This window comes from Leucopleurus acutus (genome assembly GCF_964270905.1).
Source record: "Leucopleurus acutus genome assembly, chromosome: 9".
Lineage (NCBI taxonomy): Eukaryota > Metazoa > Chordata > Mammalia > Artiodactyla > Delphinidae > Leucopleurus > Leucopleurus acutus.
In genome coordinates this window covers 79,960,521-79,977,279 of record NC_139144.1, presented here as the reverse complement: position 1 = coordinate 79,977,279, position 16,759 = coordinate 79,960,521, and the positions used below count along the sequence as shown (strand labels likewise).

The window sequence follows — 16,759 nt, the reverse complement described above, 5'->3', positions numbered from 1 at the left end:
CTGGGGAAGTCCCCTGTTTTCCTGGCTTCTTTGTGCTTATCACGAATCCAACCCCAAACCTCCCAATTTTCTAAATCTCCTGAGGTGAATCAGAAGCTTCATCAGTTTTATCTTTTTGACACAGAGTCTCCCATGTCCCCTCACCTGTCCCAGTCTGGAATGGTTGCCTCCGCATCTGGTGGCCAGTGTCATCTGTGATCTGCTTCACCATCATCCCACAGATCACATTTTTCTTGTGTCTTTGTAGAAACCTCATTTTCTGAATCTTGTGTATTTCCCATTTTTGGTTTGGGCTCCTGTTCTAGGGGAGCACATACTCCTGTAGCTTCCCGAGAAAGAGTGTATGTGAGATAAACTTTATGAGAATTTGTCTGTCTTAAAATAGTTTTATCTTATTCTAGTAGCTTGACTAGTGGTGAATTCTAGATTAGGGATAATTTTCTTTCAGAATTTTGAAGACATTTCTCCATTGTTTTCTAGCTTCCGTTGTTATCATTAAAACATCGGAATATAGTCTAATTCCAGATCTTTTGTATATGAATTTATTTTTTTCCTTTGAAATCTTCTCTTTCTCTGTGATATTTTGAAATTTCATGATGGTGTGGCTAAATGTGGGTGTATTTTTACCTATTCTGGACTCTCAGTAGGCCATCTCAATGTGAAAATCATGTTTTTGTAGAAAAATATTTTTAAATTGTTTCATTGATGATTTTCTCTCCTCTATTTTCTTTCCGCTTTCTAGAACTTTTATTTTGTGAATGTTGGATTAACTGTCTGGTTCTGTAAGTTTTCTAAGTACTCTGTTCTAATTTTCATATCTTTTTTTCCTCTAATATCTGTGAGATTTTTCTCAGTTGTATCGTTTTTGGTTTCTGTTGAGTTTTCAGTTCTGCTGGTATACATGTGTATATGTGGATATGTGCTTGTGTGCGTGTGTGTGTGCGTGTGTCTGATTTCCAAGAGATCTTTATGTTCTCTGCACATTCCGTTTTAAAATTAAATAATATCCTGTTGTGATTTTAAGGGTGTGATATTTTCTCGTCATTTTGAATATATGTATTAGTTTCCTATTACAGCTGTAAAAATTCTCACAATTTTAGTGACTTAAAATAACACACATTGATCATGTTACCGTTCTGGAGGTCAAAAGTCTACAGTGGGTCAGCAGGGTTGGGTTCCTTCTGAAGGCTCTAGGGGAAAATCTGGTTCTTTGTCATTTCTAGCTTCTAGAAGCCGCCTGCATTCCTTGGTTCATGGCTGTTTCCTCACATCACTCTGACCTCTGCCTCTACTGTCATACCCCTCTCACTGACTGTTACCCTCCTGCCTCCCTCTTACAAAGACTTTGGTGATTACATTGGGATCATGTGGATAATCCAGGAATATCTTTCCCTTTCAAGATCCTTACCTTAATTATTCCTTCAAAATCTCTTTTTCCAGATAAGGTAACCCATTAATAGATTCCAGGACTTAGAACATTGTAGTGGGTTGAGTGGCAGCTCTCCCCAAAAGATACGCCCACTGCCTAATACCCAGAACCTGTGAATGTGATCTTATTTGGATTTTTCTGAATTATATTTCTTTGCAGATATAATTAAGTTCAGAATCTTAAATGATATCATCATGGGTAATCCGGGTGGGCCCCAAACCCAATGACAAGAGTCCTTATGAGAGACGGCAAAGGAGAAGACAGATAAAGGGAAAAAGGAGGAGGCGGTAGGAAGACTGAGGAGCAATGCCCCAGGGAATGTTTGGAGCCACCAGAAGCTGGAAGAGGCAAGGAAGTATTCTCCCCTAGAGCCTGCAGTGGGACTGTGGCCCTACTGACATCTTTTTTTTCAGATTTCTGGCCTTCAAAACTGTGAGAGAATAAAGTTCTCCTGTTTTTAAGCCACTCTGTTTGTGGTATTTTGTTATAACAGCTCTGAAAAAGCAATACAGTTGTCGACATATTTGGGGGGCCATTCTTCTGTCTAACACAGTATATTAATGATGTTTTTTTGCAATTTTCTTCCCCCTGCTTCTTCCACATTGCTCTGTTCTGTTTGCTTTGTCTCTATCTGTCATTTTAGAAGCTTGCCTCAGATATCTGGGAATCCTTGTTTTTGCTCATGATTACGAGTGGAGCATTTAAAGCCAATTAGCTCTGAGCATATGGGTAGGACTTGTTGATTTTGGATTTTATTTTAGGGTACTTTCAATGGGTCATTTTATTAGCCAATCTTTAATATCAGTATATTTATGTCTTGTATCTTAGAATAGTCAGGTTCCCCAAAGAAGAGTATTCCAGTCTCCTGTTTTGATGATATTGGCTAATGTTCTTCAGTCTAGCACAGGAGAGGACTTGGGAGGTCTAAGCATTCACTGTCTAAATATTGTGGAGGTTTGCTCATCTGTTTGTTTTAGTATGATCAGGCTTGTACAGAAAATCTAATGAAACCTCACTGAAATATCTTGATAACTTAAAGGGTTAAGTTTCTACACTGGGAACACTTGAATCAAAATAAAGGACAACTTTTTTTTTTTTTAATTTATTTTTGGCTGCATTGGGTCTTTGTTGTTGAGCGCGGGCTTTCTCTAGTTGTGGCGAGTGGGGGCTACTCTTCGTTGTGGTGTGCGGGCTTCTCATTAAGGTGGCTTCTCTTGTTGCGGAGCACGGGCTCTAGGCACGTGGGCTTCAGTAGTTGTGGCACACGGGCTCAGTAGTTGTGGCTCGCGGGCTCTAGAGCGCAGGCTCTGTAGTTGTGGCGCACGGGCTTAGTTGCTCCGCGGTATGTGGTATCTTCCCGGATCAGGGATCAAACCCGTGTTCCTCGTGTTGGCAGGCGGATTCTTAACCACTGCGCCACCAGGGAAGCCCAAGGACAACTTTTATTACAGGGAAATGCAAGAAATACAATTAGCAAGTGGGCTACCATGGTTAGGTTTATTCCAAAACCAAGAAAATTCTCATGATTCTGAAGACTAAGCTAAGAAAAAGATAAGTCCTTTTCAAAAGGCAGTTTCAAACTAATCAGATTAGTTAGTATAAAATAAGACATTTTCCTTTTGTGACTGCAATTAACCTCTCTCTGATTAAGAGCATCTTTGTATTTTGTCAGCAATGCAGTTACCTAATGGCTGTAAAACCAAACACACATCTGGATAATTGAAAATTTTAGCTTTCAGCTGGAGACTCTGACCCATTGTTGCCTTTTGTGACCTAGCCTCGAAGTTCCACTTGCTGAATTTGTGGTTAAATTTTATACCATTTTGGCTGACTGATGAGCATGACAACAAATGACATCTGCTACCATTTCTTAAGGTTTCTAAACCCCCTCTTTCTTTCTCCCCTTAATTCCTCTTGCTCCCATTCCTTCCCTTGCCTTATTTTTCTCGTCTTCTCTTGCGTCCTCTTTTTAGTTTTCTTTCCTTCTTGTAACCTGATGGTCAAAACTGGCTTGCCTTCCCAACTGGTGTGCTGCTGGAAAAAAAAAAAAAAAAAGCTGACATTTCTGGAACTATAAGAATTTGTGGTTTAAGTGTTTGAATCGTGTTCCTCCAAGAAACCTTTTGCCAGTGGTTGTCTTTCAGTGCGACATAAAAGTAAACACTTGCAAAGCGGAGCACACTCTGTTTAGGTTAAAAGTTATGCTTTACGTTTTTCATGGAAGAGACAGAAGGATAGAAATGTTTGTAGGTTACCCTCAGGCCACTAAACTACCTTACCTTTCTGGACACCGGAGACAATGAGCATATTTAGTCAAATTTTAAAAATACTTCAAAGTCCTTTAACACATGAAACTTCACCACTGTGTTCTTTAATCTGCCTCATTTGCCAGTGACCATTCACGTCTTACAAGCTTGTGGAATATATCTTCACATATACATGATCTGGAGGAGTTTGTTTGGAAGCTCTAGAGAGGACCATTGTCATTATACACTTGACTAAGTTAACTCATTTTCTCTCTGAAAAATGCACCTGCATGGAACCATGAGAATAGATAAAACACTTGGGACACAGCCCACCAGACCCGACAAATTGATCCTGGAAATCCTTGAGCTAGTTGGCATCATAGACCAATTGCACTGATATTCAAATCCTCGAAGCAATAAAGGATGAACATAAACTTTTTATTTCCATCAACAATTAAGCCGGTGAGTGATTGTCTCGCCTTTAACAATGCTTTACGTCTTTGACAACTGTCTAAGTGACCTGCTTTTAGATGCATTGGGCTCCTGCTTAAAAGTGCAATGCTGGGGCTTCCATGGTGGCGCAGTGGTTGAGAGTCCGCCTGCCGATGCTGGGGACACGGGTTCGTGCCTCGGTCTGGGAAGATCCCACATGTCGCGGAGCGGCTGGGCCCGTGAGCCATGGCCGCTGGGCCTGCATGTCTGGAGACTGTGCTCCACAATGGGAAAGGCCACAACAGTGAGAGGCCTGAGCACCGCAAAAAAAAAAAAAAAAAAAAAAGTGCAATGCCAAAAAAAAGCACAATTTTTCATTGTTTTGGGCAGTGGAAACCAGCATATGAAAAGCTAGAGGAGGAACAAATGTGATTCTAATTGGGTCTTCTGACTTAGCTGAACTGATAAAATGCAAAACAACGGTAGGTTATGGGAAGAGCCCAATCAGGCCATCTTTGAAACCTTCACCTCTCCAGGTGAAAAATTTGAATTCCTTTAGCAGTTCTGCAGAGGTACTGTATTCCAAGTCCATTGCTCAAGAGTAAACGATATTAAATGTCAGCTGTCAGAAGTGAACTTGGCACACAGCATGGCACTTGGGCACAGTGGCCCATTGGCAGCCAATACCCCTTGTTTCTCAAGCTCCCCTTTCTCTCAGAGGGATCTTCTTTGCAACTGGGTTCCCTTCAAAATCATGCCCCATTCCTTGTATTTACTCAGTGCATTGACTTTAGCCAGCTACTGGGAGAAAAATAATGTAATTTAATTCACTCCTACTTGAAATGTCTAACAGCCCCAATGTTCCAAGGATATTAGCATCTTAAGAGACCCTGAAGGTTAATGTAAGTGATTTCACTAATTGAAAGGATTTCCAACAGAAGAATCTAGTAAAATAAAGAATTGTGGACACAGCGGGGAGCCATCTGGTAACAAAGCAAGGAAGCTTTCCCTTTGCCCTAAATTCCAGTCGCAGCCCTTTTTACACCTCCCATATTTAAAAGGCATATATAATGCCACTGGCAAAATTAAATTGCTGAAGAATGCATCTGCCATCTAGTTTCAGAAAAAAAAATGCAGACAATTAGTTAATCCACGGTTGCAAAAAATTATGGAATTGGTGAGTGTAAAAGATGCAAGTACCTATTTGAAACTCCCCAGAAACAGATGTCTACCTATGCTTTTCAGTGAAAATGTGATCCCTCTACCCATAGCACTTTCAATTCCATAATTAGATTCAGTTGCATTGTTAAAGTACTGTTAACATTAACTTGTATCTCATATACACGAGACTGGGAATACACATATGTTAACTTGAACCAGCTGTTTGCAAAATTACTACAATATGGCCAGTACTTCTTTTAACCATTATGTCCTTCCATTCAAACATGATTTGCATCTGTAAGCACTTATTATGTATAAAATTAAAGGGAGATTTATGACATAAAAATGATAAATTTTGATGCTACATTAATATTGCAGTTGACAATAGTACGGTAGAAAAAGAAAGTTAATAGAAATATTTCTACAGATCAGAAGCCGTGCCTTACTGGTATGCACGCCTGAAGGAGCATCTTCCCACAAACCCCGGGGTCAGGTTAGCAGGCAGCTGTGGATGGGGCCATCTCTACAGCCTCTCTCCTGTCTCCTCTGTTCTTGGGAATGGCAGAATCCTTGAGATACATTATGTGACGCTCCTCGCTTCTTCCAACAGCCCCATTTCTGGACAGATGATTTCTGAAATTCTACAAGTAAAAATGTCTGACTGTGTCCTCTCTGAAAACCTCAGTACCGATTATTCATTAAACCTGGGCATGACTTCAGCAAACCCTCTCCAGTTTTGACAGGGCGGGGCAGAAAGAGCATCAGTGAGTGCTGACATGAGCAGTGACTCGGTGCAGCGAAGAGGAGGCAGGGGCACCTCAGACCTGCGTGGGCTGCAAAACTTAGGGCCTGGCATCCGGCGTCAGCAGCTCCCTGAGCGCCCAGCATCCTCCCCGGAGCCCAGGCAGGCAGCTCCCATGTGTGGCTCATACCTCCCCTAGCTACCTCTTCCGTGCCTCACCTCAGTTCAAGGGGCCCCATGGGAACAAACAAACAATTGGCACCTGCTAAAAAGGGCTTAGGAAGCGATAATGCTATTTCTAACATAAAGCTTTGTCAAAGCCTCTTGGACGAGCTCTCTTTTGAGCACAACGTCTAGCTCCAGAAAATGCTAGAGTTGGTTAGTGCATTTATTTTTTCATGGTAGGAAAATTCATTGAATGTCTTTTCTGTGCTAAGCAATTTATTTCTAAACTGAGAATGCAAAGATTAAAATACTAAGTGAAAGAAGCCAGCTGCAGAAGACCACATATTGTATGACTCCATTTATAGGAAATATTCAGGGCAAGTTGATCTATAGGAACAGAAAGCAGACCAGTGGTCGCCTAAGGTTGGGGTGGAAAAGGGGAAGGGTGGAGAGCGACTGCTGTATTTGTTTTAGGGGGACAAAAATGTCCTAAAGTTAGATTATGGTGATGGTTGCAAACGTGTAAATACACTAAAAACCATTGAATTGTACACTTGAAATGAGGGAATTTTATGGTATGTAAACTGTATCTCAATAAAACAGTTAAAAATAAATAGTAAATAAGCACAACCAAACAAAAAACTCAGTTCCTTCCTTGTGGATTTGATATTCCAGTGGGTACAAATTATGAAACAGACAAAGAAAGATAAAGCTTGGGATGGGGGGGAAGCAGAGAGCGCTGAGGAAGCACAAAGAAAGGCCACTTTGACCCGTATTTGGGGAATCAGAGGACGATTCCTAGAGGAGATGGCATCTGAGCTGAGAGGCAGTAGACAGAGGAAGGAGCATGAGAGAAAAATAGATGCTGAGCTCCGACACTGTGTTAGGAAGTATATGATAGAAACTTGCATAAGAGTCAATCCCAGTGGCTAGTGGGAAGCTGCTGCATAGCACAAGGAGATCAGCTTGGTGCTTTGTGACCACCTAGAGGGGTGGGATAGGGAGGGTTCGAGGGAGGGAGACGCAAGAGGGAGGGGATATGGGGTTATATGTATATGTACAGCTGATTGACTTTGTTATAAAGCAGAAACTAACACACCACTGTAAAGCAATTATACTCCAATAAAGATGTTAACAACAAAAATATGAGTCAATACCAGGCCTTGAGGGGCTCAGGTTAGTGGGGGGATGCGGGATGGTGAATAAAAATTGGGGAGTTTAGCTAATTATCATATAGTGTGGTAGTGCAATGGCAGAGTTGGATATAGGGACTGCGGAAGTAACAAAAAGGGGGACAAATTCCACGGGGGGAGGCAGTTCCCTTTTAACCTAATGAGCTGTACCACTGTGATCTTGCCAAGTGCCTTGCATGCAACGGTGCCCTCGCCACAGCTTACAGGATTCAGTTAAGCCGCCCTCTCATTCCTCATGCACTTCAGCGTTTGCCGGCGGGAAAGCCCGGTGAGAGAGATCAGAGCCCCTCCGGAGAGCTGGGAGGGGGAGAGGAGGGCGGAGGCGAGGGGGCGGAGCTTATCACTGCATCCCCGACTAAGAGCAATTACTCCCAGAAAGCCCTAATGATCCATTTTTATTTTCAACAGGGCACAGAGCTGCCCCGGCCTCTTTCCTTCTCCAAGTTCTCTTTATCATCTTAGTGGAGTCCAGCGTTTCCTAACATCATCTCAAGCTGATGGTTTCTGGCAGTTGGGTCGCTTGTCACCTCCCAGAGAGAAGCATCTGCCGGACCCCGCCCTCGCACGCCCCTCCAGGCTCTGCCTGGCAGAGACCTCCAGCTACATTCCCCGCGTGTCCAGACGAGCACCTGGCTGAGGCCTCCAGAGATGGAGAACCTGTTATTCTAAAGGCTTTCCACAGCGTTATAAATCAAAATTAAGAGGAATGTTTCAAAGAAACTAATACAATGGCTAAAAGATGATTTGGTACCTCTTGACCATCTATTTTGTTTTGTGTGTATGTGTATGTACACAAAGAAACACATATTTACACAAGTGGGTGTATGTGTATTTTTTTTCTCAGTATGAACTTTTGTTTAAAATAATCCAGAATCCATTTCTGAATCCCTTATTTGACACACACCCTCTGCCCAGACACAGACCAGAGAAGGCTTGGTTTTGGCCTCCAAGTTTGTGCTTTCATGTCTGCAGAGGCAGGATAACAAGTCCGTGCTCAGTGGTGAAGGGAAGGCATTTATTTGCACTGTAATTGATAACAGTTTACTGAAGATGCTGCCCAGGGGGGCTGCCATTGGGAGAGAAATCGACTTCCAGCGACTCAGTACTTCAAACGCTTATGATGACCCCAGGAAACAGAAAAATACCACTTAGGCCGATCACCCACTTGAGACTGCCCATCCTTCTGGGAAATAGAAATCTGAGATACAATGTCTGTATCAGCCTCATCTCAGAACCCATAAATAATTCATGGAAGATTTCCATTTATTTATAGGGTAGGTGGCCAAGAGAGTTCCGGTGTTTACCAATAACATGGCCCTGGAAACTCCATCCTATTGAAATGATTCCTGTTCTTGGCAGGAATAACTTGTGCTAAGGTTGTATCCACACCCTTTAAAAACATGCCATTGATTTTGCATAACTAATGTGAACATTGAAATGGGGACTTTTTAGAGACAAGTATGAACAGAGACCAGGTTTTCCCCGGGGGGTATGCACATGTGGTGGAAACTGGTGAACCCAAATCTGTGTCATTTGATGACTAAACTCATTTTAGGCTACAAAGGCATTGTTTCAATTTCCCCCTGTGTGATTCTTAATTCAGACCAAATTTTATCTTATAAGTAGAAGAAGTAGCTGAAAATAATTTCATGCCCTGCCCATGACATAGGCACCGAGTTTTAACAAAAGGCTCATAAACTCTTTTTATGATACTGTAAAACTGGAGAGCTCATGACTGTTAAAACATAAGCTTCATGTTACATGTAACTAAGGCAAGGAGGAGAGAGTAACAATGTAAGTTTTAAAATGTATCTTGTATTACATATTAAATGCATGCGGAAAATACTGCACACATGTTCAGTTTCAAAGGCAAAGCTGAGGACAAGCAGTAGGGTGAATGATCCCATGGGCGAAAAAAAAATGAAGTGAGGAATGGATTGCTGTTCCAAGTTCTCCAGAGGATATGCTACGTTGGCGGTTAGAGGTCACTTTCTATATTTCCTGATCATAAATAAGAAGGTATCATTAAAGGCACATTCAGCTGCTATTTGGTTAATCTAAGTTATAATTTTGGGTCCAATAAAGTTTGAAAATTATTATTTATTTTTTACTTAGGAATGAGACCCTCCAAAGTGACTTGTGTATTAAGAAGAGGTCTGAAGAGATGTCCAGGGTCTGTCAAAGGCAGCTGGAGGCGCTCATAATTTTTATCCATCCCAGAACCCAGTGCGGGAAGAGGCTCTCTCCTCTGCTGTAGCCCCCCTTTCCAACCAGTTCTGATGGTGATGGGCCTAAAGCATTAACACTGGTTTCAGTGTTGGCATCTTGTACCATAATCTCATCTCCATGTTTTTACTGCGAAGGGATGTCAAGAGTCCTGAATCCCAAACCTTCAGCTATTAATGTAAGAAGATCTACAGAAGACCAAACAACCTCATATCAAAGTGGAGATCAGTGGATATATGACTGAACATATGTTACAACATATGCCCATTTTATTTTAACATTCTTAAAATTTTTTTCTAATATACAAATTCATAATTTAATTTTAAAAGCAGACAAATTATAGACCAAATAAAAAATTATGGATTGTAAAGTAAATCAAAATGTTGACCTTGATGCCATATACTGAGATTTTAATCTACCGATTTTGAACAGATTTTATTATCTTTTAAATATGGAAGTACAATTGAACAAAATATATAAATAAATCACATACCATTGACATTAAATTGTTTAGCCTAGCACTAAAAGCTGCATCAAATTGATGTATTTCACCAGCCAACCATAAAATAAGAAAAATCACTACAAGTTGAGAATCAGCTGAATACACTTTATACTTATGACACCATATTGTTTCTGAATTCTGATGTGCCTATAATCAATTGTAATTACTTTGCTTTTAAAAGATATAAATATTTTAATGATTTTTATAAGAATGACTTTTCCACGTAATGGAAATAATAATATGAAGCTACACATAAATTTCTTAAGAAAATAACTTGGTTAGATATATTAAATGTCTTCTCATAACCTGATCTAAAATGCAATTTTCCCCCCAGATATATTACACAAAGAGTTGGAAAAAGACTTTTAAAAACTAAGTGAAAACAGTTCTTTGCAGAGTGCTATGGACTTGGGAAAAGATACCAGTCAGCATAAATCAGATTGAAAATCTAATTTACCTAGATATGACGATCCTGGAGGAATCCTTTTATAGTGTTGTTTTCTAAACGTAGCTGCTTTAATTTTGTTCTTACCATGAGTTGGGTTTAAGTTATTATCTTTATTTACACTGTAGATAGACTTACAAATTGTAAATACTCTTGATAAGTTTTAAGAATTAGTGTTTTGGTTGTGTATTGAGTATGTAAAGCACAGTGGTCCGACATTTAGTAGAGCTATAAAACAAATTCTTTATATTTCAACGAACATAGAGAAAACAAATGGAGCATGATTTTAGGAGGGGACTGCACGGTCTGAATCAGTTAGAAAAAAATGAGTTCTACGGCCCCATACACCAAGTGACTGAACCGTAAAATAAATATGGAAGTTGCTAATAGCAGTTAGCCCCAGTAAAAACATGATACAAGGCTCTTTGACAGTAAGAAACCTTGGAAGCTGGGGCAAATACAAAATCTAGTTTGTAGGGACTGGCAGTATCCTGCTGTCTTTAGTAGGGGTTTCTGACGACGTCTAGTTCATCTCCTTAAGTTGAAGTGATCTATCACAATGGCTTGGTTCTGGTCTTCCCTGGCGGCGCGGTGGTTGAGAATCTGCCTGCTAATGCAGGGGACACGAGTTCGAGCCCTGGTCGGGGAGGATCCCGCATGCCGCGGAGCAACTAGGCCCGTGAGCCAAAACTGCTAAGCCTGCACGTCTGGAGCCTGTGCTCCGCAACAAGAGAGGCCGCGATAGTGAGAGGCCCGCGCACCGCCCCCCCTGCTTGCCACAACTAGAGAAAGCCCTAGCACAGAAATGAAGACCCAACACAGCCAAAAACAAACAAACAAACAAAAAACACCAAAAAAACCAAGCATTTTGAAGCCCTTTAAAAAAAAAAAAAAAGCCTTGGTTCCGAAGAGCAGTCAAAATCATTTGAACTTTAAAAAAAAAAAAAAAAACTACAGTAGTACTGGCAGAGCACTTACTCCCTGATCCAGTCAAAATGGTAGAATATGCTGTAGTGCAGTATCGTTCTGTACTTGGATACATGTTTTTGAAGTTATCAGCCCATATAAGCTTACTCAAAGTCTTGTTTGTTCATTTTAAATACAATAATCGTAGCCACTGATTTTGATGACATTTTTAACTTTCTTTTTATAAGATAAAAATGCTCAGAGAAAAATTTTAGATACTGATGATTCTCTCAATATTTGCTCAAATTAAGGAGCCCATAAGATAATATTTAATAAAATCCTAACCCTGATCACCTCTCTGAGCTCTTAACTTATCACTGTATTAGACACCCGCCACTCCTCTTCACCCCCCTCCCACCATGCCAAAGCATTACGGCTTTGAAATGACTCTTATTGGGTTACATAATTTTTGACCAGTTTCTGTATTTCTTCTTGGAATCCTTCAGGGAAATGGAACTAAAAGAAGAAATTTCAGATGCAGAACAGCATTATTTTTTCCCCATAAACATTACCAGAACTATTTCCATCTCAAGAATCAATGCTTTTTCTTTTAAACATCTTTATTGGGGTATAATTGCTTTACAATGTTGTGTTAGTTTCTGCTGTATAACAAAGTGAATCAGCTATATGTATACATATATCCACATATCCCCTCCCTCTTGCATCTCCCTCCCAGTCCCACCCCTCTAGGTGGTCACAAAGCACCAAGCTGATCTACCTGTGCTATGGGGCTGCTTCCCACTAGCTATCCATTTTACATTTGGTAGTGTATATATGTCAATGCTATTTTCTCACTTCATCCCAGCTTACACTTCCCCCTCCCCATGTCCTCAAGTCCATTCTCTACATCTACATCTTTATTCCTGTTCTGCCCCTAGATTCATCAGAATCATTATATTTTTTTAGATTCCATATATATGTGTTAGCATACAGTATTTGTTTTTCTCTTTCTGACTTACTTCACTCTGTATGACAGACTCTAGGTCCATCCACCTCACTACAAATAAGTCAATTTCGTTTCTTTTTATGGCTGAGTAATATTCCATTGTATATATGTGCCACATCTTCTTTACCCATTCATCTGTGGATGGACACTTAAACTGCTTCCATGTCCTGGCTATTGTAAATAGTGCTGCAGTGAAGGTTGTGGTACATGACTCTTTTTGAATTATGATTTTCTCAGGGTATATGCCCAGTAGTGGGATTGCTGGATCATATGGTAATTCTATGGAGAATAAGTCTATGGAGAACCTCCATACTGTTCTCCATAGTGGCTGTATCAGTTTACATTCCCACCAACAGTGCAAGAGGGTTCCCTTTTCTCCGAGGGAGGAACACTCCCAAACTCATTCTACGAGGCCACCATCACCCTGATACCAAAACCAGACAAAGATGTCACAAAGAAAGAAAACTACAGGCCAATATCACTGATGAACATAGATGCAAAAATCCTCAACAAAATACTAGCAAACAGAATCCAACAGCACATTAAAAGGATTATACACCATGATCAAGTGGGGTTTATCCCAGGAATGCAAGGATTCTTCAATATATCCAAAATCAATCAACGTGATACACCATATTAACAAATTGAAGGAGAAAAACCATATGATCATCTCAATAGTTGCAGAAAAAGCTTTCGACAGAATTCAACACCCATTTATGATAAAAACTCTCCAGAAAGTAGGCATAGAGGGAACCTACCTCAACGTAATAAAGGCCATATATGATAAAGCCACAGCCAACATCATTCTCAATGGTGAAAATCTGAAAGCATTTCCTCTAAGATCAGGAACAAGACAAGGTTGCCCAGTCTCACCACTATTATTCACCATAGTTTTAGAAGTTTTAGCCACAGCAATCAGAGAAGAAAAAGAGATAAAAGGAATCCAAATCAGAAACGAAGAAGTAAAGCTGTCACTGTTTGCAGATGACATGATGCTATACACAGAGAATCCTAAAGAATCAGTGATTTTTTTTCCCAGTGCCTTCTGGGAATCGTTCTGTAGCAAAGACTGCAGAACAGAGGGAACTACATAAAGAAGATTAAATGATCCAAGTATAAAGCCGATGGTGAACCTTCTTTTTCATATGTCCCTATGGGATCCTCTTTGCCTACTTGGATGGCTGGCAAATAGTGTACTGTGCCTTTAAATGCATGCGTGCGCACACACACACACACACACACACACACACACACACACACACAATGTCAACAGGGATGCTTGGAAATGCTTACGCAGTTATTCTTGACTTTTAATATTATAAATGTTTTCTTTAGTTTAGTTCAGATTGGATACTAATCAATTTTTACCAAAAATAATTCACTTCCTTTAACCTTTACATCGAAAGATATGTGAAAATGCGTACTCTATTTTTTCTCATTCAAATTATGAACTTGTTAAGCGCACACACACATACACGTGCACAAACACACACACACTTATTTCCCCAAGGTAAATAAAATGTAGTTTATTCAATTAAGGAGTAACTAAAATGAATAGTAGCATTTCAGTGCCTTATAAACAAAACTCATCACTGCACTGTGTTCAAAAGCTTTGGTCATTGTACAGCAGGGAGTTCATTTGATCAAAATTTAGAGAATATCAGGGTTGGAAGGAAGTATATCTCATCTTATTGAACCACACTTTAGTAGTTGAATCCATGGGATGATATCTCTGCCAAGGGATCACGGACTATATGGTGTATACCTCCAGTAAAAAGCAGAAAGAATATACTCTCTAAACACAGACTATTACTAGTAAGACATTTATTAATTGTATTATTAAATTGTTTCTAAAATCCATTATTATTGCAATGGTGAAGAGGTAAATGCAAAGCTAACCTCAGTCAGAAGTGTATTACAGTTAGGTTGACAGTAAATTACAAGAAAAATCCACTGACTATAAATCTGTTACAGAATATGTAATACTGTACATTAAAACAGGATGAAGAAGCTACATGAATTGGCAACATTTTATATCATTAAAAAACCACTGAAAACCTAAAAATGATGCTTGCATATAGCTGCAGATACTAGAAAATCTTTCATTTTAAAAGTTAATTCTGTACCATTCTTTTAAAAAATTTATCATCGTCATATGCAGGTATGTATTGTTTATATCAAGTGATTTTCATGCCTAGATATAATTTAAGACTGTTAAATATAAATTCATATTTACTTTCATATAAAAATATATATAAAAATAGAGTATTTAAAGGAGGTGGATATTCATACTAAGGAACTGATCAATCAAAATAGTTTTATGTTTTTGTATAGTAATGAAATTGAGGTATTCGTACATTTGGTAATTTCAGCTAAATACTGAATTAACCCTCTCAGCCTTTTTTCCCCAAAAGGAAAATAATCCTTTAAGAGCCATTGTAACTGTGAGATGTTATCTCACAACAAAGCGTTTGTACAATAAAAAAATTTACTATCTTAAACTTGAAGTATAGAAGAGAAAGTTCTCAGTACTAGGATTAGATATGTTTTATGTGTATGCCACAGTTTTATAAAAAAATAATTCTACGTCTTTTCTAAATCTGGATTAGATACAGTTGCTCAGGAAAATCAAAATACAGTTACTAGTAACAGAGTAGTATTTGTGGACATATACAAACGCCTTCTGGAAATAAATGCCTATGCCCTTGAGAATGCTTAATCCTTTGCAAAATATTTACATAAAATATAATTGCAATCTTAAATTATATAGAGTTCTAACAGCAAACAAAAGCTTTCTTAAGTAATATCATCAATGAAACACAATAAAGTAACCCAAGAAGAACTGTATTTTCTCACTTTAAAATTACATATTTAATCAACTTAGACTGCAGTTACCCATCCAAGTTCACAGACAGGCTAGGAGGGAATGTTTATGAAAACTACGAAGAATGCAAAGAAATATATTGGTGTTTTAACTGTAAAATATTACACTTCCTATCGCTTTCATAGAATCTCTTAGAATTCCCTGGAGGAGCATTACTATTCTTTTCCTTTCAGTTATAGGATGTTAAAAATCTAGGAAGAAGCGGTTTTCATAAGCATTGGATTCACAAAGCCTAAAGTCTCATCAAAGCCATGTTTTCTCCTGGTAAAGGGCACAAGCGTAATCCCCACTTGCAGGTGTAATGTAATTCCTTTTTCCCCTTTCCAATACTAAGGTAACGATAAAGATGATAAGGCAATACTCAAGAGCATTATCTTTTCCCCCATGTTTCAAATGTCTATATTTCTCTCTATTATCACAATGCAATACCCAGGCCACAGTGGATCTAGTTTATGATTATACTTCAGGTCACCATTTTCTAGTTCTGTCTTTCATCTTGAAACCAGCTGATTTCCATGTGCACATCCTAACTTTATAAAGCTGTAGAAAAAGGAAGTGTATGACTTTTTTAGCTACGTGTGCATTGGTGTGTTTGTGTGTGCCGGTGTGCCTCAGCATGGGTGGTGGAACCAAAATACACATCATGCACAGGATTTGGCTACCAAACCATCGTCCGGGTGAGTGACTTGAATCCTATTCCAAGTTCAGTCCTTCTGCAGAGTCTGCACAGTTCTTTCACTGGCACACATCCTGCTGAGAAGGATTTCAGAGCAAACCTGATTAACTGGACCTCTGACATGATACGGTGATTGAACGTTTGTTACAGAGTCTTGTTGTCGTTGTTGTACTTTGCTTTGATTGCTGAAATATTTTCCCACAATATGATTTCTTGATCGATTCATTTTAAGAAAGTGATATTCTTTGGATAATTTTGATTTCACTACCTGCAAATAAAGAGCAAAAAAAAAAAAATAGGTAAAAGCAAGGACATTTGAGACCTGCAAAAAGCAGGATAATTAACTCACAAACTTGAAAAAAACATCTCTAGCACATAGATGTTACAGATGTTGCCCAAAGGACATGAATGTGATTGACATGACCAAGAACCAATGTAACTTATCTTTCAACAAGGACCAAGGTTGAAATTAGAATTTCTGCCCCTTTTCTTACCTCAGGGCAGCTGTCTTTAATGCAACTAAGGAGTAGTCTCAGATAGTGTCTCTGCCTCACTGCTGTGTGTGTGTGTGTGTTTAGGCCAGATGCTAACATCCAGAGGACACTAACATGCCTTCGCCGAGTCACTGATTCAAACATGGTACTCTAAGCCTGTCATGGCACCCTTTTATAGAATGATAGCTACAACTATTTGCAGAGAAAAGAGAAAATAGTTTTGCATTGCACACCCATAAGCTGACGCTGTTA

The 16,759-nt window shown here is 39.4% G+C and overlaps 1 protein-coding gene across 2 annotated transcripts in view; it reads right to left on the bottom strand.

Annotated features, from left to right (window-relative positions):
- Positions 1–13,725: 13,725 nt before the first annotated feature.
- CPED1 (cadherin like and PC-esterase domain containing 1) overlaps positions 13,726–16,759 on the bottom strand; it is a 299,694-nt gene continuing 296,660 nt past the window's right edge. For both annotated transcript variants that reach the window (XM_082845993.1, XM_082845994.1), the window contains one exon: positions 13,726–16,281. In XM_082845993.1, the coding sequence (XP_082702119.1) occupies positions 16,042–16,281 (240 nt within the window). In that variant the 3' untranslated portion in view covers positions 13,726–16,041. The remainder of the gene's footprint in view (positions 16,282–16,759) is intronic.